Source organism: Dermacentor variabilis, chromosome 4 (genome assembly GCF_050947875.1).
Source record: "Dermacentor variabilis isolate Ectoservices chromosome 4, ASM5094787v1, whole genome shotgun sequence".
Taxonomy (NCBI): Eukaryota; Metazoa; Arthropoda; class Arachnida; order Ixodida; family Ixodidae; genus Dermacentor; species Dermacentor variabilis.
In genome coordinates this window covers 75246658-75267916 of record NC_134571.1, presented here as the reverse complement: position 1 = coordinate 75267916, position 21259 = coordinate 75246658, and the positions used below count along the sequence as shown (strand labels likewise).

Here is a 21259-nt window from a genome sequence, read left to right as displayed (position 1 = left end):
AACAGGCCAAGGATAGTGCGATTGTTGGAGAAAAGAACGAGACGAGAGTAAAATAATGAAACAAAATTAGCTCTATAATTTCAATGCGATAGTGTCATCCTCGACGGCCTATCTTATGTTCATTGCGAATGAAGGAGTCATCTAGCTATCAATTACCCCGCTGCCTTGTGCCAGCTGACATTATCCCATGCCTGTAATTTTCCTAATTTCACTGCACCGCTTAGATTTGTCCCGTCGCAGTTAGATGCAGTTAAATGCAGTTAGAATGCCGCCTTACGGCGGCATTCCCAACTGCATTTCGTACTCTTGGTCTCATAGAAGATCGGTTAGCTCAATTCGCCAACTACTCCCACACTGCTCTCTTCATGCCTCCTTAACTATGCGCCTATCATTTCTTTGTTCCGTTTATCATTGGATGGTCCTTCTTTTCCGAACAGTTGCCTGTCCGGAGCACCATTTGTCGCATGCAAAAACTTTGCCAGCTCCAGCGTGGGCTTCAGGACAACACCGGTGCGCGCCGTTGCGACTTTCTGCGAGCAAATGGCGTTCGGTGGGGCGCTCCCCGCTCGTGACTCCTGCAGTTCGCGTTCTCGGAAAACCGGTTGCGCTACACTAACTCCCATGGCGTCAATTAGGTAGACGTTGCTGCTGCTTCTGATGATGATGATGAATTGTAGCAATGCCCATTGTATCAGGAAGGCATTTGGAAGCGTCGACCTCAGCTGGGACGCGTGCGGCCACGTTCCAAGTTCCTTTGTCCAGTGAAATTGTCTATTGTTTAATCTGTTGTTTAATCTGTAACCCTCTCTGAAGCACTTTGCGTCAGGTGTTATAACGGGCATTGTCACGGCTCGTAAAATCGACTGGCCTCAGTGACCGATTGTAGGCGTGATGTGATAGACAACCGCACGTCTTTGCATTGACATTACCTTGCTTCCTCCCTATCCTTTGTGTCTTTTAATCCCTCAACCCTCTCCCCCGCGTAGGGTAGCAAACTGGACGTGATTCTAGTTGATCTCCCTATCTTTCCTTCCGTCTTTACCCCACCTCCTCGGCCCGCCTTACACTAGAGCTACCATACCATCCGCAAACAAATGGCCTCACGGAGCGCTTCAGTCGCACTCTCACTGACATGCTCGCGAAATATGTCTCTTCAGACCACCCTACTGGGACCTCGCTCTACCATTTGTCACATTTGCTTATAATTCCTCGCGCCACGACACAGCCGGTTGTTCCCCATTCTCCCTTCTTTTCGGCCGAGAACCAGCACGGCCCCTCGACACAACCCTCCCTGACAAGCCGTCGACACGGCTTGTCATCACGGGCTCGATTCGCCGTGCAGACAGCTCACTTTGCTTGCGAAGACGGAGATATACCCAAGACTACGAAATAGGTCTTGTGCATTGTTACGGTTGGCTGTTTGCAGCGATGAATGGAACGGATGCCAAGTGCCTGAGACACGACGTGCCTAATCGTCACGCTCACCAACATGAAAAGACCTCTCCGTCGGATATGTGCTACGGGAATATGCACCAGTGCAAATTCTACTCTCCTTTGTCCTACGTTCACCCTCTCTACGCCAGGAAGTGGTTTCTCTACGAATTCCTCTGCGGTTCCTCTGTTGATTCCACGGGACCTATACTCATCCCCTTTACGCCAGGGAGTGGCTTTTCTCCGTATTTCCCTGTGTGGGCGGACCAGTATGCAGACAAGGCCTTCAACCAGGGAACAAGAGAAAATGAGGTTGGCCCGATGGTGGAGGATATAAGAAGGCCAGCGAGACGACAAAGACAAATCTCTTCCTATGCGTGCAGTAGCACGCACGCTGAATGTTTTTGTAGTTATATGCTTAGAGCGCACCGCTCACCCGTAACAATGTATTAAACTTCTGTTATTTGTTCTTACGTCATGTCGTCTTCCCTGCCGAACCCTCTTCGATGATCAATCTGCTTCGAGCTCCATGCAGACGCTGTTCAAGGTCGCTAAAACCTTGTCCCCGTAACAACTGGGGGCAGCGGTGGGATATGGACCTACGAGCCGAAAGAAAGAAATTAAGGGGTTTTACTTTCCAAACCACGATCTGATTATAAGGAACACCGTAGTGAGGTACTCCGGAACCGTTTTGGGGTCTTTAACGTGCCCGTAAATCTAACTACACGGGTGTTTTCGCATTCGCCCCCGTCGAAACGTGGCCGCCGTGGCCGGGATTCGATCCCGCGACCTCGTTCTTAGCAGGCCAGCACCATAGCCACTAAGCAACCACGGCGGTTATCTACGAGCCTCGTCTACCAAGTCACAACTGAATGCAGCGTTTTTGATGGTCTACGCCGGATTCTTGGCTGCAAGGTGGGTGTGGGTCTTTCTCTGCTGAGTTTTACAAGTTTTGTTGAAGGGTTAGAACAAAACGGATAATTAGAGCTATTGTTGTCGCATAGCTAGGTTGCCGCAAAATAGTTGGGCACAGTAGAGAGAGAAGCACTGAAAACCGCCACGAATTTGAACTTATTGCGTAAAACGGAGTTGTTGGAGGTCGTGAAGTCATCATCATCATCATCAGCCTGGTTACGCCCACTGCAGGGAAAAGGCCTCTCCCATACTTCTCCAACAACCCCGGTCATGTACTAATTGTGGCCATGCCATGCCTGCAAACTTCTTAATCTCATCCGCCCACCTAACTTTCTACCGCCCCCTGCTACGCTTCCCTTCCCTTGGGATCCAGTCCGTAACCCTTAATGACCATCGGTTATCTTCCCTCCTCATTACATGTCCTGCCCATGCCCATTTCTTTTTCTTAATTTCAACTAAGATGTCATTAACTCGTGCATGTTCCCTCACCCATTCTGCTCTTTTCTTATTCCTTAACGTTACACCTATGATTCTTCTTTCCATAGCTCGTTGCATCGTGCTCAATTTGAGTAGAACCCTTTTCGTAAGCCTCCAGGTTTCTGCCCCGTAGGTGAGTACTGGTAAGACACAGCTATTATATACTTTTCTCTTGAGGGATAATGGCAACCTGCTGTTCATGATCTGAGAATGCCTGCCAAACGCACCCCAGCCCATTCTTATTCTTCTGATTATTTCCGTCTCATGATCCGGATCCGCCGTCACTACCTGCCCTAAGTAGATGTATTCCCTTACGACTTCCAGTGCCTCGCTGCCTATTGTAAATTGCTGTTCTCTTCCGAGACTGTTAAGCATTACTTTAGTTTTCTGCAGATTAATTTTTAGAACCACTCTTCTGCTTTGCCTCTCCAGGTCAGTGAGCATGCATTGCAATTGGTCCCCTGAGTTACTAAGCAAGGCAATATCATCAGCGAATCGCAAGTTACTAAGGTATTCTCCATTAACTTTTATCCCCAATTCTTCCCAATCCAGGTCTCTGAATACTTCCTGTAAACACGCTGTGAATAGCATTGGAGATATCGTATCTCCCTGCGTGACGCCTTTCTTTATTGGGATTTTGTTGCTTGCTTTATGGAGGACTACGGTGGCTGTGGAGCCGCTATAGATATCTTTCAGTATTTTTACATACGGCTCGTCTACACCCTGATTCCGTAATGATTCCGGTCGTGAAGTAGTTGCAACTAGATGTCGCTAACGCACTCCGAAAACCACAGTTGAGTGATGCTGTTTTTGCTCTATAAACTGAGGATGATGTGCTTATGTGATGCCTGGAGATAATCAGAGTGAGTGAGACTGCAAAAAGTCAGGCAGAAGAGTGTGAAGAACGGGGACGCAAAGAACAAAAAGAACGTGAAGAACGGGAACGTAAAGACGTACTTGAATTGAGCGACTCGAGCTTGAAATCTAACGCCCTTGAGCAGCAGGGCACAACAGCGAAGGAAACAGTGCCGGAGAGCGCGTATCATTAAACATGACAGAGCTAATGCGGCCCTTTAAGCTCGGGCAGGACAGTGGTTCGTTTTTGGTGAGCTTCGAGAGGACGTGCGAGAAGCAAGAGTTCTCCCGCGAATCGTGGGCGCAGCGTCTGCTCACACTGTTACCGGGCGAGGCAACAGACGTAATTGCTCGCTTAACCAGAGAGGAAGCTGAGGATAATGATAAGGTAAAGTCCAGTTTGCTGAGGAAGCATAGGTTGTCAGCGGAAGCGTTTCAGCGGACCTTCCGCGAAATGGAAAAGGATATAGGAATGAGTCCTATACAAAGTTTCTACATAAGCTTACGTCAAGCGTGGAGGAATGGCTCGAGGAACTAAAACGTTACGGTGATCACGCGAAGGTTGTTTAGTGCTTTGCACTTGCACAATTTTATATCCAGTTACCTGAGAACCTGGGGTTAGCACGAAGAAGTTAGCACGATCGCCAGAGCCGCTGAACTAGCCGAGGAATATATAACACGTCGATTTCGCAAAATCAGCAACGGTCGAAAAGGCGATCCCAATTTCAGCCACGGCAGGCCGAAGCAAGGGCACGAAAAAAGAAAGGACAAGCCTTTGATTGAGGTACCTCAAAACGGAATACTTCAGGGACGGAAGGAAACCCTGAAGTAAAGAAATTGGAAGTGAGGAAACCAATTCTTTGATATAACTGTCACGAACCAGAATACATTGCTGCGCGACGTAACAAGGCAAAGGTGGTGTTTTTATCGATCGGTTGCAATGACCAGAACATGAAAGTAACCGAAGCGTACATGCGCGACCTTGACGTAAACGGGAAGCCACGTCGCGTACTGCGCGACTCCGCAGCTATGTGGACGTGGTTCACAGCTCTTATATGGAACCTGAGATGTTCGCGGTTGATGAGCCTGGATTAAACAAGCTGTAGAAGCTAACAGTGCATGCCTTCCGGTCGCAAAGGTATCTATTAAAGGTTCTAAAGCTGCCGTATCGCCTACGCTTTCGCCGCAGAACCCTTACCTGTTCTCAAATACGTCGGATCAGATTCTGCGTGAGAAAGGGCTAATGTTTGGGGAGGCTAGCGTGATGACACTAACGACATCGAAAGCTTGTGATATACTGCAAAAGAAGTCGCGGAAACGGCACTAACTTAGGTGGATGGCTGTTCAGAACCGCAGGAAGCAGAGACCGAGAATGACTCCGCGTTGGAAGCGCAGGAGTTTGGATCCACGCAGACAAAAGTCCAGGTAGTGGCAGCAGCCGAGTTATCGGAAGAGCAGTCACCAGATTTGTTTGTAGCGCCTACGTCGGAAAACCTACAGCGTCTGTTAGAGGTAGACAGTTCAGCATTGAAGTCCAAGCAAAGCAAGGAGCTCAGCCTGCGGAACATCGGAAGCAACGTAAACGTGAAAGAGACAAGTATTTATTATGAGAGAAAAGGTGAGAGGTCGGCCTGAATCAATGTTCTGACCTGCTAATCGGTGGTGGAGGAAGGCGAAAGGGTGTAGAAAGAAAGAATAGCGAAGACGATGATTATGAGGATGAACATGGTGGTCGAAATCTTACACGCCCGAAACTCTTCAAGGTCTCTTGTCCAGTCCGCTCTCATACAAAAATTTCTTGAGCGCCTTCAACTTATCAGGCTGATGATGAGGATCAGGCGTAAGTCCCAATAGAACCTCTTCAGTTAATTATCCATCGAAAAATTTTAACAATATGTCTGTCAGGGATTTTCTTTGTACGCGGAATCGCAGGCAGATGCACAACAGGTGTTCTGTGGTCTCAGGGATACCGAATTCCTCACAATTGAGACTGTCCGCCCGGCCGATGAGATGCAGGAAACGGGAATTTTCTATGAGAGAGGCGACGTACAGTTCCGCAAGTATGTAGGTCGCAGCGGTGTCACATTTGACCAGCTGGTCGTGCACCAGGCTTATCGACAGGATCTTTTGCGCTTGTCGCATGGAAGATCTTGGGCGGGTCGCTTAGGTGCCAAGAAAACCAAGGATCGACTATTACAGCAGTATTAGTGGCCAGGTTGTTTCCGCGACGCAGAGCAATTTGTAAGGACTTGCGACATATGCCAGCGCGCGGGGAAGCCAGGTGAAAAGCAAAATCGTCGATGAGGATAGTGCCGATCATCACTGAGCCCTTTCAGCGGCTTGCCGTCGACACAGTAGTCCCACTTGCAGTAACAACTTCGGGATACCGTCATATTTTGACAGCGATATGCCCTGCTACTAAGTTCAGCGAAGCGGTTCCGGCTAAAGAACTTAGTTGGGTACAAATAGTTAATGCGCTCGTGTTGATATTCGCACGAGTTGGTTTTCCCGCCGAAGTACAGTCCGACTGAGGCACCGTGTTTACCAGTGCCCTAACCATAACCTTTCTGGGCTCATTCTAAGGCTCATTTTAAGCTCATCTTTAGGCTCGTATCAAGGCTCATTCATAGATCCCTGTACCATCCGCAGACTAATTCCGTAGAGAAGCTACACGCGATTAGGAAGTGCACGTTAAGGGCATTATGCTTCGAAAAGAAAACGAACTGGGAGCGGTGCTTGCCTGTTGACATGTTTGCGTTGTGGGCTGCGCCACGTGAAGCAATCGCTTTTTCGCCAGCAGAGCTCGCATGGGGCCGCCCGCTGCGATCGCCGCTGAGCATGCTCAACGAATCATGGGAAGAACGCGGGGAACACCCAGTTGTGGTCGAGTACGTACTTAAGCTATTAAAACGCTTAAGGAAGGCGCAGAAGTTGTCAGAAGAGGCCATGTCTAAACCCCTGCATAGGTCCAAGGTGTATTACGACCGGACAGCCAGGACCTGTCTACTTGAAGTCAGCACTAAAGTAATGATTTTGCGACCATCGCAATAAAATAAGCTCGAGGTACAGGGGGATGGCCCCGCAAACGTGGTTCAGAAACCGTCTGTCAGGAACTACGTTATAGGCCTGCCTGGAAAGTGGAAGATACAGCAAGTTTATCAGTGTAATTTGCTCAAGCTTTAAAGGTAACGGGAAGCAGTTCTACGCGTGGTATAAACGTTCCCGAAGAGATTCCGGTATAGCTTCCGGGGCTCGTGGCAATAACTAACGGAGAGGCTAGGGAACAACTAATTAGGGAACTAGTCTCTAAACCGCAGCTGGAGCCTGAACAAATGACAGAGTTGTAGAAAATCCCGCAAGAATTTCAGGACTTATTTGTAAATAGGCCACAAAAGACACCGGTTCTTACACACGAAATCGAGCTTTCTTCTGAGCCAGTACGTTCGAAGGCTTTTCAAGTGTCACTGCGCCACAGTGAGATTATGGACGCTGCAGTGAAGAAAAAATTGCTCTAGGTGTGATCAAGCGTTGCAAGAACGATCACACCTCGCCTTTGATCTTAGTTGAGGTGCCGGGCAAGGATCCGCGTCCTTGCGCAGCTTACCGCAGGCTAAACGCGATTATTAGCGATCAGATTTATCCTATACCAATCATCGAAGTCCGCATCGAGAAAGTTCGTAGCACCTCATTCATTTCTACCCTGATCTAGTTCGAGGCTACGGGTAGGTGCCGCTCACAGAGCGGGCTAGCAGATATTCCGCCTTCATATCTCCGTTGGGAACGTTCCGCTCTAAGGTCCTAAGCTTCGGTTTGAAAAGCGCACCGTACTGTTTTTCAAGCTTTATTGACAAAGTGTTGCGAGGATAGGAAGAGTTCGCCTTGCCCTACTTAGATGATGTCGCGATATATTGTGCATCCTGGTTGGAGCATATGCAACATCTCAGGACAGTGTTGGCCGGATTGTGTGAAGCAGGCTTAATCGCCATAGCACCAAAATGCCAGATGGTGCAAGCAGTAGGGATCTACCTCGGTCACGTAATCGGACAGGGTAGTCGCTGTCCCTTTGAACTAATGGTGGCTGCGATACGAGAGTTCCTGCAGCTTCGCACAAAAACCGATATACGATCATTCTTAGGGGTCTCCGTGTGCTATCAGCGTTACACCCCTACATATCCTCAACTAGCTAGCGCTCTAACTGATGCTCTTCAAAAAACTGAGTTATAGAGCAACCTCATGGGACGAAAAAAAGAAATTGTCTTGCTTATCCCACACATAAATAATCTGCGGCCTATTTCCCTTATATCATGCATCGCCAAGGTTGCGGAGCACGCGATACATAACAGGATCACTGAACATATTGAAAACAAGGAGCTCTTTAGACACAACCTAATCGGCTTTAGACAGGCGTTGTTCACACAGGACGCTATGCTTTTGCTTAAGAAAGCAATCTTTGATAACCCTACTCGCGACGTGAGAGGGATCCTCGCACTGGACCTCTCCAAGGCCTTCGACAGGGTCGCGCATAAACACATTCTGACAGAGATTTCGTCTCTCAACCTGGGCCAGCGCTTTCATGATTACACCAGATCTTTCCTCGCGGATCGCAAGGCACACCTCCGACTAGGCATGGTCCCTGGAGGACCCTATGAACTAGGCACCTGCGGCAGCCCGCAGGGCTCGGCTTTCTCCCCACTCTTATTTAATATAGCCATGCACAAAATCTCCACTCGCCTCGCTGCAATCCCGAACGCACGCCATTTATGCGGACGATATTACGATCTGGGCGCCGGGCGGATCGCTAGCCATGCTCGAACACTCGTTACAAAGCGCGTTGGAGGCTACCGAAGATTTTCTTTCAAACACGGGCCTTGAACTCTCCCCCGCTAAATCAGAGCTACTGTTATACCGCCAGTTCAGACAGGGGGTCAGAAATCTTGCGCCTCTGGAAACTCTGCCGATAGAAATTCGAGCTAAAAATGGGCATCCCATACCGAGGAAGAACTCGGTCAATATAATAGGTCTCCTCATTGATGCCAAGGGCTGTAACTCGACGGCCCTCAACAGGCTCGCTGGACAGGCTAGTAATGTCCTAAGACTTGTAGCCCGCGTCTCAAATCGAAGAGGCGGTCTCAAAGAGGACAATTTGCGCAGAGCTTATCAGGCGTTCTTACTGAGTCATGTCATCTACACCGCGCCATACCTTAATTGGGGTAAAGCGAAAAAGGCCAAGCTCGACTCCCTAATCAGAACCGGCCTCAAGCGCGTGCTCGACCTTCCGCAGTCCACAAGCACTGAGAAGCTGCTGAAGCTAGGACTCCATAACACCATCGATGACCTAATAGAAGCTCACACAGCGGCTCAGACGATGAGGCTTTCATCCACTAAGCCAGGGATTAAGATTTTAGAAGAAGCGGGAATCCAACCCAGACATGAACCGGCGACCAAAGTTAGCTTGACCCGGGAAACCAGAACTCGCATCATGGTTGACCCGGTCCCGCGAAACATCCACCCAGTCTATAACGAGGGTAGAAAATTCACGAGAGCCAAATCCATCCTTAAAAAGATCAATCAGCAGAAACTAGAAGCCCTCTTTGTCGATGCTGCCAGATATGACAGTGGGAATAAGTTCGCTGTCTCGGTGGTAGGCGCGGGGGGGAGGCAACCTGGTCAATGCAGCCTCTGTTTATACGAAGTTTGCCCATGTGGCGGAGGAAGCGGCGATCGCTCTGCCTTTTCACACCTCAAAAGTTCCCGCTAGCGTCTTCTCGGGCTCGCGCACGGCGGTTAGATCCTTCTCGTTTGCCCTCATATCTGAACTGGTGAACAGTATTGTGATTAAAGCACTTCAAAGGACTAGGGAGAGCAGCGAGTGAGGATACCAAATCTCGTGGTTCCGAGCCCATCTATATAGCTCAATTAACCCGCGTGAATGTAAACCGAACGAGCAGGCCCTCCGGAAAGCGCGTGATGTCACGCACCACGCTGACGCGGGTAGCCAGGCTTGGAACGAGGTCAACATCCAAAAAGATCCATTATGTACTTTCCACGAAATTGTTTCCCATTATCGACTAGACAGGAGGACATTTCGACCTCCTCACCGCAAATTGAACAAACGTCAGGCTACCACGCTCAGACTCCAGCAAACCCGTTCGTATTCCACTCCTTGGTCCCTTAACAAGATAGATCCTGAACACTCACAGTCGTGCCTCAAATGTGGTCATGACTCATGCCCTTTTTACCACTTGCTCTGGCTGTGCACAGCCCTTAACGCCTCTCCACCTATCCCGAAAGAACAATGGCAGGAATCTTTCAAGAGCAGGAACCTCCACATTCAACTCCAGGCTGTCCAGGGGGTCCACGACATGGCGGCGGGACTTGATCTCCCGGTCCCATCGTGGGCGGAGCCACCGACTTGATCTTCGGGAACCCTCGGTTTTGGCTCCCCAAGATCTCAGTCCCTCAGGACTCAAATAAAGTTCTTGTCATGTCATGTCATCTTGCTGACAAGTTAGCCCGTGCTATCGCCGTACTACACGAGGGGATTTGTGGTTCAGTGCGATGCGAGTGAGCGAGGCATGTACGTCGTACTATGCCAAAAGGGAGAGAGCGACGAGGAACACTCCATCCTTTACGCAAGTCGGAACCTCACTAATCGAGAACAGGCATACGGCGCAACTGAGAAAGAGTGCACATATGTCTCGTATGGGCTGTTCAAAAATTGTCTTGATATCTTGCGGGCTCGAGATTCGTCATCGAAACAGGTCATTGTCCTCTGAAATGGTTGCGGACAACGTCTTCCGAAAATGGGCGTCTCCTAGTGCGCTGGAGTCTCTCTTTGCAGCAATATTCTTTTGCAATGCGCCATAAAAAGGGGACTGTCAGAGGTAATGCCGATGGCTTACGTCGAATTCCCCAGATCAAGAATCAGTTTCAAACGACTCCGAAAACTCGTGTTATTTTGCCTGACGTAGGATTGGAAAGATCTAATTTTCGTTAAAGCAGTTCGGCTTAGTCATGTCTTATGAAGCGCATAACAAGTTCATGTATGTATTTAATGTTGCGGAAGTTCCGTAAAACTGTCACTTTTGAGTGGGAAATAAGCCTGGTGGAGCTTAGAGAGATGTTGTCTCGCGCTTGTTGGCTGAGTGGCTGAGTCTTAGTATAGTTCTGCCGGTGCGTACTATGAACTAGAAAGTGTTGCAGACCCTTCTGAGGTGTCTAGACTCGGACTGAGGCGTTGAGCGACGTGGCAAAACGCCCACAGTGTTTCGTGCCCCAGAGAGCTGTGCGACAACCGACGACGACCACAAGCACCCACATGTGTCATCTCGCGGGCCAGCGGATGTCGTCCCCTGCCCATCGGGATCTCCTTCGGCGGCGGGGAAGTCTGTTGCGGTTCGCTGTGTGCGGCGATGAATGAAACGGATGCCAAGTGCCTGCGACACGACGTGCCTAATCGCCAAGCTCGTCAACATTATGCACCAGTGCAAACTGGTTATGCACCAGTGCAAACCCTACTCTCTCCTACGTCCGCCACCTCTACGGCAGGCAGTTGTTTCTCTCCGAATTCCTCTGTGTGGGCTGAGCTGTGTGTTGACATGACATGATCTACGTTCAAACCCTTTACGTGAGGGAGTGGTTTTCCTCCGTATTTCTCTGTGTGGGCTGACCAGTGTGCTGACAAGGAACAAGAGAGAATGAGGTTGTCTGGATGGTGGAGGGTATAAGAAGGCTAGCGAGACGACACAGACAGATCTTCGCTGCCCATGCGGGCAGGAACACACACGCTGAACGTTTTTGTACTTATCGGCTTGGAGCGCAACGATCACCTGTAACGATGTATTAAACTTCTTTTTGTTTTTGCGTCATCTCGTCGACCCTGCCGAACGCTCTCCGGGCCACTTGCGGTAGAAAATGTATTTAAAAATCTTAAGGTGTCGTCAAGCACTGGCCCGCACCTGGTTACCGCAATGTTCTTGAAAAACACTTCTGTCCACTCATTTCTAATACTTTAAAATATATTCCAGCAATCTTTGGACACCTATCAGCTCCTTGCAGACTGGAAAATTGGGAGGGTAGTTCCACTTCACAAGTCCGGCAACAAATGCTCACCTCGTAACGTACAGCCCCATTACCCTCACTAGCATTCTTGGTAAAGTAGTCGAATATATCTTGTTCTCTCATTTAATTAAGCACTTAGACGATAACTCATTCTTCACACGCGCACAGCACGGTTTCCGCAATAGTTTGTCCTGTGAAGTACAAGTGCTTTCGTTCACTCACGATCTTCAACTTATTCTTGATAAAGGTTTATGCGCAGACTGGGGGGGGGGGGGGGGGTTTCTTCGACTTTGCAAAGACTTTCGACAAGGTATGTCACAAACTACTTATATTTAAGCTTAGTAACCCAAACCTTGATCCTAATCTGTTTCCATGGTTAGAGCACTTCCTTCTTAATCGATCACAGTTCGTTGCATTTAATAACCACTTCTCTTCATTTAGCCCTGTTGAATCTGGCGTTCCTCAAGGATCAGTGCTAGGCCCTCTCCTTCTTCTTAATTTACTTTAATGACTTACCCAATGAAATTTCTTCTAACATTTATCTCTTTGCCAACGATTACGTTATTCTTCGTGAAATTTCTGACACCGCCGGTACTAACATTCTGCAAAACAACATTAACGCTGTCTGTAAGTGGTGCGACTTGTGGTTAATGAAACTAAACCCATCTAAGTGCAAAATCATGCGTGTAACCCGCCGTGAACTTCTTCTTCCGACCTATTATCTTAATAATACTGCCATGGAAGCGGTTACATCTTACAGATACCTAAGTGCCCATTTAACTTCTACTTTTTCCTGGTCTTTACACATCGACAGCCTTATCAATAATAGTAATCACATGTTAGCTTATATCCGTCGAAACTTCTCTTCCGCTCCGTCATAATTAAAGTTAATTTTGTACAAGACGCTAATTAGAAGTAAAATGGAATACGCTTTATCAGTTTGGGACCCATATGCTGGGACACTAATCCAGTCTCTCGAACGTGTTCAAAATAATGCCTCGCGTTTCATCTTACGCAATTATAACCGTACGGCAAGCGTAACTTCTATGAAAAACATCCTGCAACTTCCACCGCTTTCTGCTCGTCGCAAATGCAATTGCCAGCTCTTTTTCATAAAATATACTTCCATATTTAACATCTGCGCGATAATGTTATTTAATCCCCAACCTACATATCTCCTCGCATTGATCATCATCACAAAGTTAGAGTTTTGCAGTGTCTGACTAGAGCTTGTCATGAGGACGTGCCAAGAATGGAGCCACCTTCCCGTCAGGTTGATTGCTATTGAACACCACGCACAATTTCGTACGTCCATAATCGACACCATTGCCTCGGGCTTACATGTCTACGACTACGTCTTTTGCTGCCTTCTCTGTTTTGTTTGTTTTATAACATTTTTTACCCCACCCCACCTCAGTAATACCTTGGGGTCTTGAGGGTATAATAAATGCAATTATAAATGAAATAAATTATGGTCAATCTGCTTCGAGCTTCAAGCACGCGCTTACGAAGGTCGCCGAAACCCTGTCCACCTAACAACTGCTAACAGCGGGTGCTTAACAGCATCTACCCACGATAAGCTGCTACTGGGGCTTGGCCAAGCCTTGTCGTCAGCGTGTTGTTATAAGACCACTTATAATATTCTTTTAGGAGAGTGTTCTCAGTTTGAGTCTTTTAAGGGCCTTCTGTGTTAAAGCTTGTTTGCCACCATTTTCGTCCTTATGAGCACTTTCTCTCTTTTTCTTTTCACCGCCCTCATCTCCATTTCCCATTGCTGAGTTGCAGGTCAGAATTTTTCGATTGGGGCTGACCGCTCAGATTTGTCTCAATGCCCATTTTCAGTGGGTTTATGATGACGATCGTCGCTCTGATGTACTATGCTGCCACCGCACTGTGTCAGGAGCGGAAATGCCCCCCCCCCCCCTTCTAAAGAAAAGAAGTTGACAGAAAAAGAGACGGCCCCCGTCTCCTCACCGCCGTCTGCCACACGCTGAGAGAAATCTTTCTTTGTGTCATGCGTCCCTTTTGATTTCGTCTTGGATCGTTGGGCGTTGGTATGATTTCAATTCTACTCCTCATTCGTCGAGCTCTTTTGAAGGAGGAGGCGACGACGATGTAAGCACGAGGAAGGATCAACCATCCCGTGCTAAAGTCGCGTGCATCTGCAGGAAGAAGAAGAAGCATCAGCCATGGCGTTCGCCCGACTGGCCTCGTCGCTGTTTCTCGTTTTCCTGGCGACGTTGGGGAGCGGCGTCGGCGCCGAAGACGATGGGCCGTCCGTTCTAAGGAGCATGCTGGCTGCGTTCATGAAGCAAGGTGCCCACGCCTGCGGTAGTGTGCTTCCGGCCGTTATCGCCCAAACTGACCGGGACGGGCTGGTCAAGAAGCACAACGAACTCCGGTCGAAGGTGGCCAAGGGCGCGGGAACATTACCGAAGGCAACCAACATGAGGAAACTGGTGAGTCCGGCTACCCCTCTTGCGGCTGGGTCCCGAATGCATTCTCTCGTGTAGTCTATTAACGCCTGTGCTGAATACCCTGGGCATCTGAGAAAATACGTTCGTGAGAGAGGGAAGGAAACAAGGAAAGGCCAGTAGGTTGACCAGGTGGACGTCCTGTTTGATGCCCTGCAAGGTGATAAGGAATTTAAAAAAGAAACGGGCGTTCGAAATTCCTTTAAAACATAGAAAAGGCGCCATAATTAAGCTACTTTGCCTGGACAACATTTGCGAAAGAGGCGTACATATTGAGAATGACTGGAGGTTGGAATTAGACAAGTAATTATGCATTATACTGATTAACTTTTAACCGATACTGTTAAACAGTTGCTTCTGTAAGAATTCGAGGACACCTAAGCAATTTTTATAAGTTGTGAACGCTAAAGCAATATTGTCCCGTTGAACGCCGCTGAGCGGTCCATCGAGTTATTCTCTTCGAGGGCACGGGAGCGCTTTGATACGCTTGTCGCGTTCTGATCTGGCTTTACCAAGGCACAGTTAGAAAACAGGCGAGAGCTTGCGTTGTTTAGGAACAAGCCCAAACACAGGCTTTCGAGAGCGAGAGTGAGGGCGACGTAGCGTAGCAGCGATGCCCTCTTGCCTTACACACCTGGTGCGCTGCTGTTACGCTTCGCCTGCTCCGCTCAATTGAGGCGCGCTCGTGGCATGGCATCGCAGCCAATGGGACTTTAGACTGGAACAGACGCCGGGTGCCGGCTTTCTTGCACGGCGCTATATATATATATATATGTGTATATATATATATATATATATATGAAATGAGATTGTATGCACGACACGAAATCTGTAGTACTTTCTGGAAGGCACTCCGCGGGCACCAGTGATTACGCTGGAACGTTCGACGAGTCAGGTATGAGAGCCGACGCGCTAGAGCCGCAGATGAGATTCTGACGATCGTCGACTGTGCTCGCCACTATGGTTGTGCTCCGAGTGTAGCCTCTTTTTATTACGGTAGAAATTATGTGGATACTCCAGGCGTACTTTTGCCGCCACCATCGCCGTGATGCTCCGTATAAAGTCCAAGGGCGAGAACACCGTTGCCGCGCGCCGTATGCTGTATGTGCGAGTGAAAGCACGCGAGGGTAGCCGACGATCACGGCTCAGTCTGGCGCATGCGAGGGAGGAAAGCGGAGAGCAAACGCGCCGTCTTCCGTTGCGCTAAAGGCTGTGAGGCATGGAAATAGGAAGGGGATGGCGATGAGCTCCGGCAGCAACTGCGTATTTCGCGACCGAGCGCAAGGGTAACTGACGATCGCGGCTCAATCTCCTGCAAGAAATGGAGGAAAGTGGGGAGGCAGCGCGACGCGCCGTCTTCCGTCACGCGATAGGCTGTGAGTCATGGAAGGTAGGGAGGCGGTTGGGCGATGGGCTGCGGCAGCAATTGCGTATTTCGCGACCAGGCGCAAGGGTAACTGACGATCGCGGCTCAATCTCCCACGCGAAACGGAGGAAAGCGGGGAGGCTTCTACTCCGTCAGCAACTGCGTACTTTGCGTACTTTGTAGCATCCTGAAAGCGATCTGCAGACGGCCCATACCTTTGTGCGTGGTGCTTTCTCGCCGCTGTCTGCGTTTAAGCGATACGCAGCACGAAGGTCAATTCGCTCGCGTCTACTACTGTCTGCTAATTAACTTCTAATTTGCCACTAATTTAACTAATTTGACTACTAATTTACTACGAATGTAATTAACCACCAATTGCTTTCGCAATCGATGCTTCACCTTTTGGGCGAAACTGCGACTTATTTGAGCACAGGTTTGCCTGATAAAGAGTTAGTTTCGGAATTCAGTATTTGCTACTGTGTTTTCACCCTCACTACAACGTGACAATATATATAGTCAAAGTGGTTCAGATCCTGCATCCGGAATATCAATGAGCTGCAATGTAATGATAACGCATTTCTCTCGCTGTCGCCGTTAAAGGGAAGCTGAAGAGTCTGTCGAATTCAATAAGACGCTCATATACGGATGCGGGAACCTTATAAACCATAAAGGTAAAATTTTGGGGGGGATTGTTCACTTAGGAGCGACGCAATCGTCGGTTAAAATTGCGCTGTAGCTCCGCCCCCCGTCGAGCGCCGCGCGCTGCTGCTCACGCTGACGATGCGAGCGGAGACCGGAAACCGCGGCGTAGTGACGTCAACACTGGTGTTCCGCTCCTTCGTAGTGTCCGCGACCGTGCCCGACCGGGCTTATTTCTGCGTGCGTGCCGTCCTAATCTGCTTGGCTCAACCCTACATTCCTTTGTTTGTGTGTATATAGGAGTGGTAGTTGACGTGCGCAGCATCAATTGAACTTGTAGGCCGATCATGCCGTCGTTCTGTGCAGCCTACGCTTGCACGAACACCAGCGGCCGCGACGATGTTTCGATGTTCCATTAGTTCCTGCAAGACAAGAAGCTTTCATCTAAGTGGGAGGCTGCTGTGAAGCGAAACAACTTCAAGCGCTCAAGAACAACAGTGTTGTGCTCTAACCACTTCCGTGACGATTACTACCGGAGCTTATTAATAATGCGTGCTTTTGTTTCTCCTAAAAAGAAGATAGCACGCTGGACGGAAGGCGCATGTTTATCTTCCACCCTGGACGCGGGTTTCATCGCCAAGCACCGCGAATTTTCTATTCGCACGTGTGTTGTGAAACAGCCTGCATGCAGCTACCATAACGCAGTGCAAGCGTAAAGTTTGCATGCGTTGGAAAGCCTGCTCACGCCAGGATGCTGCGCTCCCCCTTCTCTCGCACACACAGAGAAACCGCCCATCTCACGTAGCTGACGGAATTCGCCGGTTACGAGTAGCGTTCGGATGGCGCGCTGATGAAGGTTCGATACTACACGTGCTACAACAGCCGGTAAACTTTTCCCGCGTTTAAACCGTCTGTGTAGATTGCCGACAGCTTTGGGGCAGCGCACAAATGCCGAAGATCGCATCACCGCTTACGTTCTACGAGGAGGCATGCAGGAACATAACACTACAGCTGTTTGCCCGGAAACGTACTCACTGGAACGCTGAATGCAGCTTAGCAAAAAACATACTCGCCAAAGAACATTTCCAACACAAGGAGATGCTAACACTTCGCCTTCGTTCGCGTGGAAAGCGGTGCTTGCACCAGCATTTCTTGCTTCTTGGAGAGGCCGGCTCTTCGCACTCGGCTCGTACGTGTAGGGAGTAAAGTATAAACCCCTTACAAGTGATCTTGCACGCGACAGTGACAGCGCGACAAGTGAGGCGATGGCTGTTGTGTTCACTCGTCGCCTGCAAGCCGAACTCCACGCGAGCGACGGCTTCGAGCGACGACTTCCCGGTATGAGGGCAGCAATATACGCGCCGAAACTAGCGTGACGCATGCTTTATCAATTTAAGTTGATGTATTTTACTGAAGAAGGAGCATAAAATATTTCTGAAGGTCTTGCACTAGGTTCTTATTTTTGCACGTGTAAAATTCTGTAGTTTGCTCATTCCGTGCGACAAACAGTAGTATTTGAGTTATGTACATCCAGTTTCGCTTCGCACTATTGGCTAGTCGCTCATAGAATTTCCTGGCGACGAGCGACGAGTTCTAGATTTCTAGAAACGAGCGATCGAGCGACAAAACCGAGCGATCTGTTCAAGCGACGGCCCGTTTCGTCGCTCGAAGCCGTCGCCCGTCACCGTCGCGCGCAAGATCGCTCTCGTGGAGTTTCGACTTAACGCCGAACTCCTCAGAGAAACGCAAGCACTCGAAATTTCCGTGGCCGTCTCAGCAGAACAGCACCAAACTACCTTGAACCGTGCTTCGTGTGCAGCGGCAGCAGTCTGTCCGGACGAACACCATTGTTGACGTCATGAGGCGCCCGACCAATCACAGCCGAAAACGAGGCGCGCGAGCTGGGCGTGTCTGCTGCTGCACTTTTCGTCGAAATAAAATATGTTTGCGCTTTCTTTCGCTCAATTTCGATGCGATATTCGAATTCAGAGAGTTGAATACCACGACGTACTGCTCTTCACTCATTTTTTCAGGAAAAGCTTTCAGCTTCCCTTTAAATCAACACTGTATTTTTGTTCATACAATGTTGCCAATCGCTAGTTTACACCTCTGTCTATCCCTTCCCATGTTACAGAATTGGGACGAGGCACTGGCAAAGAAGGCCCAGGAGACCGCGGATAAGTGCGACCCTACGAAACAAGAAACCGGAGCCACGCTGAACACAGGTGAGTTTTCGGTCGAAATGCGAAGGTTTCCTTAACTCATTTCTTTACTAATGTAGCCGTCTTAATTATGGAGCTGCCTCAAACCTGCATATTACCGTTGGTGCTGTGCGCCACTATTTCTCGCCGTTATGCGTAAGGGCACTGGCAGAATTTCATGTCCGATGTGTTTTCGTGGCCCTATACGCTTGAGCAGCTGACTATTTCAAGAGATCCGTACACACGCTCCTAATGATGTTCCACGTAGGCCTCACCTAGCCCACCGTGGTTGCTTAGTGACTATGGTGTTGAGCTGCTGAGCACGAGGTCACGGGATCGAATCCCGGCCATGGCGGCCGCATTTCTATGGATGCGAAATGCGAAAACAGCCGGGTACTTAGATTTAGGTGCACGTTAAGGAACCCCAGGTGGTCCAAATTTCCGGAGTCCTCCACTACGGTGTGCCTCATAATCAGAAAGTGGTTTTGGCACGTAAAACCCCATAATTATGCCTCACCTACAGAAGTAGAACATTTGTGCAAATATTTTCGACTTGGCTGAATGGAACGGGGTGCCGCACATACGATTGCAAAAATATGAAATGACGTTATGTCCATGACTTAATAGATACGTGGAACTGTGTTCCAGTGAAATAACCACTTGTACCCCGAGCAGTGTTCCAGATATTTGTAAATTCTATCTGGAACAATGTTTTGAGCATGGTTCCTCTACTTCGTACCGTCTTTAAGTATGCGTATGTCGATGTGGGACCGCGATCTATGTCACGTTGAACTCAGAGCCCCCTGTTTGGCACGGTAACCACGTGATCTGACCTTCCCTAGACACTTTCTGGCGCGGCGTGTGGGTCTCCCTCACTCCGTTGTACTGTTTCTGTGAACCGGGCATGCCTTCCTATTCTGACCTTTGGACGGATTCCCGAATTCCTACCCGAAGGCATCACACTGACCAGTATAGCGCCTCTAGACTCACAGGTGTCTCTAGCCCTGACAGGCGATGCTCCACAGTCGTCTCCTGGAAGCCCCGAAACACGCAAACGCTTAACACTTTTCACGGTGTGGCTGGCCCCTTACCATTTCCCTTCTTAATCTGACGACCTTCGGCTCTTGTTAGCGTCTTACTGCGACGCTTTCGCTTTTGCTTGGCCTCATCTTGGTCAGACATCGACAGTAACACTTCGCAATCATACCGGGGATACCTTGCATAAGGCATCCTCGTATCATTGCATGAACGCATACATTGCAGAAATGCTAATCGCATTAACGTCGACAGGGATCGTGAGGTAAATGCTACCGAATGTTTTGCACACATCTCTTTAAAAACCTTTTTGTTCTGCTTTCTTACGCCTCTAAGTTGTCTGTTTTTTTAATTTACTGCGGTCACGCCTTTCGAATAACACCTTTTCTGCGCTGATGATCGTTTCAAGCATACTACCTGATTGTAATATATGAGGTACGGCTGTGACCTTGCTTGTCTGATGTGTTTACACAACAGTTTTGTCCACGCTTTTCGGTTACGTCCTTTAGTTACTTACATCCTTCTGTTAACCTTGTGTATGTATTGCTGATGTATGTTTGTTTCATAAACTATTGTGATCCCGTTTTTGTTATTCACTTTTACTGGAACCTGTCTTTTTTTTTAATTTTCCTGTTATGTGTGACAATGCTATGGAATTCTTAGCTAACTTTGTTGTTTATTCTTGTTTACGGTGCTAGAAGCGGACCATGATTCGTGGCCTTGTTTGGTGAAATCTTTTTGGTGGCATGCCAAGTGACAGTAGTTCAGCGCACATGCCTTATCCTACGTGTGTAGTACTTAGAAAACGCTCATTTCTGTCACCTGCATTCTTTAAGGAATGAATCCCAAACGCGGGATCAATAAAAATCATCCGTTTAAGTCCTTTCTATTTAAATTTTCAAGAATACGTAACTCAAGTACACCATTACTAAGGCGTAGAGCTGTTCTTGGGCAAGTTCAGAAATAAATCAAATAAAATGAAATGAAGTAACTGGATTAAAGAAAACTTGTGGCTGGGAAATGCAGCAGAAACTTCACCAGAAATAAATGAAATGAAGTCTCTGGATTCAGAAAAACTTGTCACTGGGATGAAGTCTCAAATTCAGCAGAAACTTAGTAACGGCAATCATTGGGCTAGTTGCTCGTGCATGACTAAAGGTAAAACAGCATGACTTCCTTAAACAAAACAAAATAAATTAATAAGCCATTCTACCCTGTGAAGGTGGCTGACTAGTGAAGCTGTGTAGTGCACGATAAAGAGGTGACTCAGAATTTTGAACAAAGGTACGAACACATTTATTGTCTTAATCGAAGGGCATCGAGACGAAAGGTACACGCACATCTATTCTTACACATTCGCATTCATTGGTCTTATGCATTGGTTATGCACATTCGTTGTATACATTAATGTTTTCATTTCGCGATATACTGAGGCAAAGAATTTGAGACCGAAATCGTCGCGCCGACTGTCAGTGGGCCAGTGCCGTCAGCAGCTTCGCAGAGGGAGTGGCAGTATGGGAACGCTGGCCTGATGAGCGCTATCGGAGCCAGCTGTCGAAGAACGCGACGATGAACGCGCGAACAGTGACACGAGCGCGTTCACGCGGTTACGCCGACGGGTGCCAACAAGTCAGCTGTGGCAGAAGACGACGACGAACACGCGAGCACTGGTACAAGCCATTGCTGCTGATGACAGTTTTTGCTCGCACACATGAAAATTTTTCGGAACCGTAGTCATAAACAGCGTCGCTGTAAGACAAGAAAAAAGGGACACAGACAAGGAAGAGCGCTTTTTTTGTGTGTTC

General features: G+C 48.6%; 1 protein-coding gene across 1 annotated transcript in view; it reads left to right on the top strand.

Annotated features, from left to right (window-relative positions):
* LOC142579392 (GLIPR1-like protein 1) overlaps positions 1–21259 on the top strand; it is a 59042-nt gene that overhangs the window by 10036 nt on the left and 27747 nt on the right. The window contains exons 2-3 of the mRNA XM_075689525.1: positions 13908–14198; positions 18353–18443. Coding sequence (XP_075545640.1) covers positions 13929–14198; positions 18353–18443 — 361 coding nt within the window. The 5' untranslated portion in view covers positions 13908–13928. The remainder of the gene's footprint in view (positions 1–13907; positions 14199–18352; positions 18444–21259) is intronic.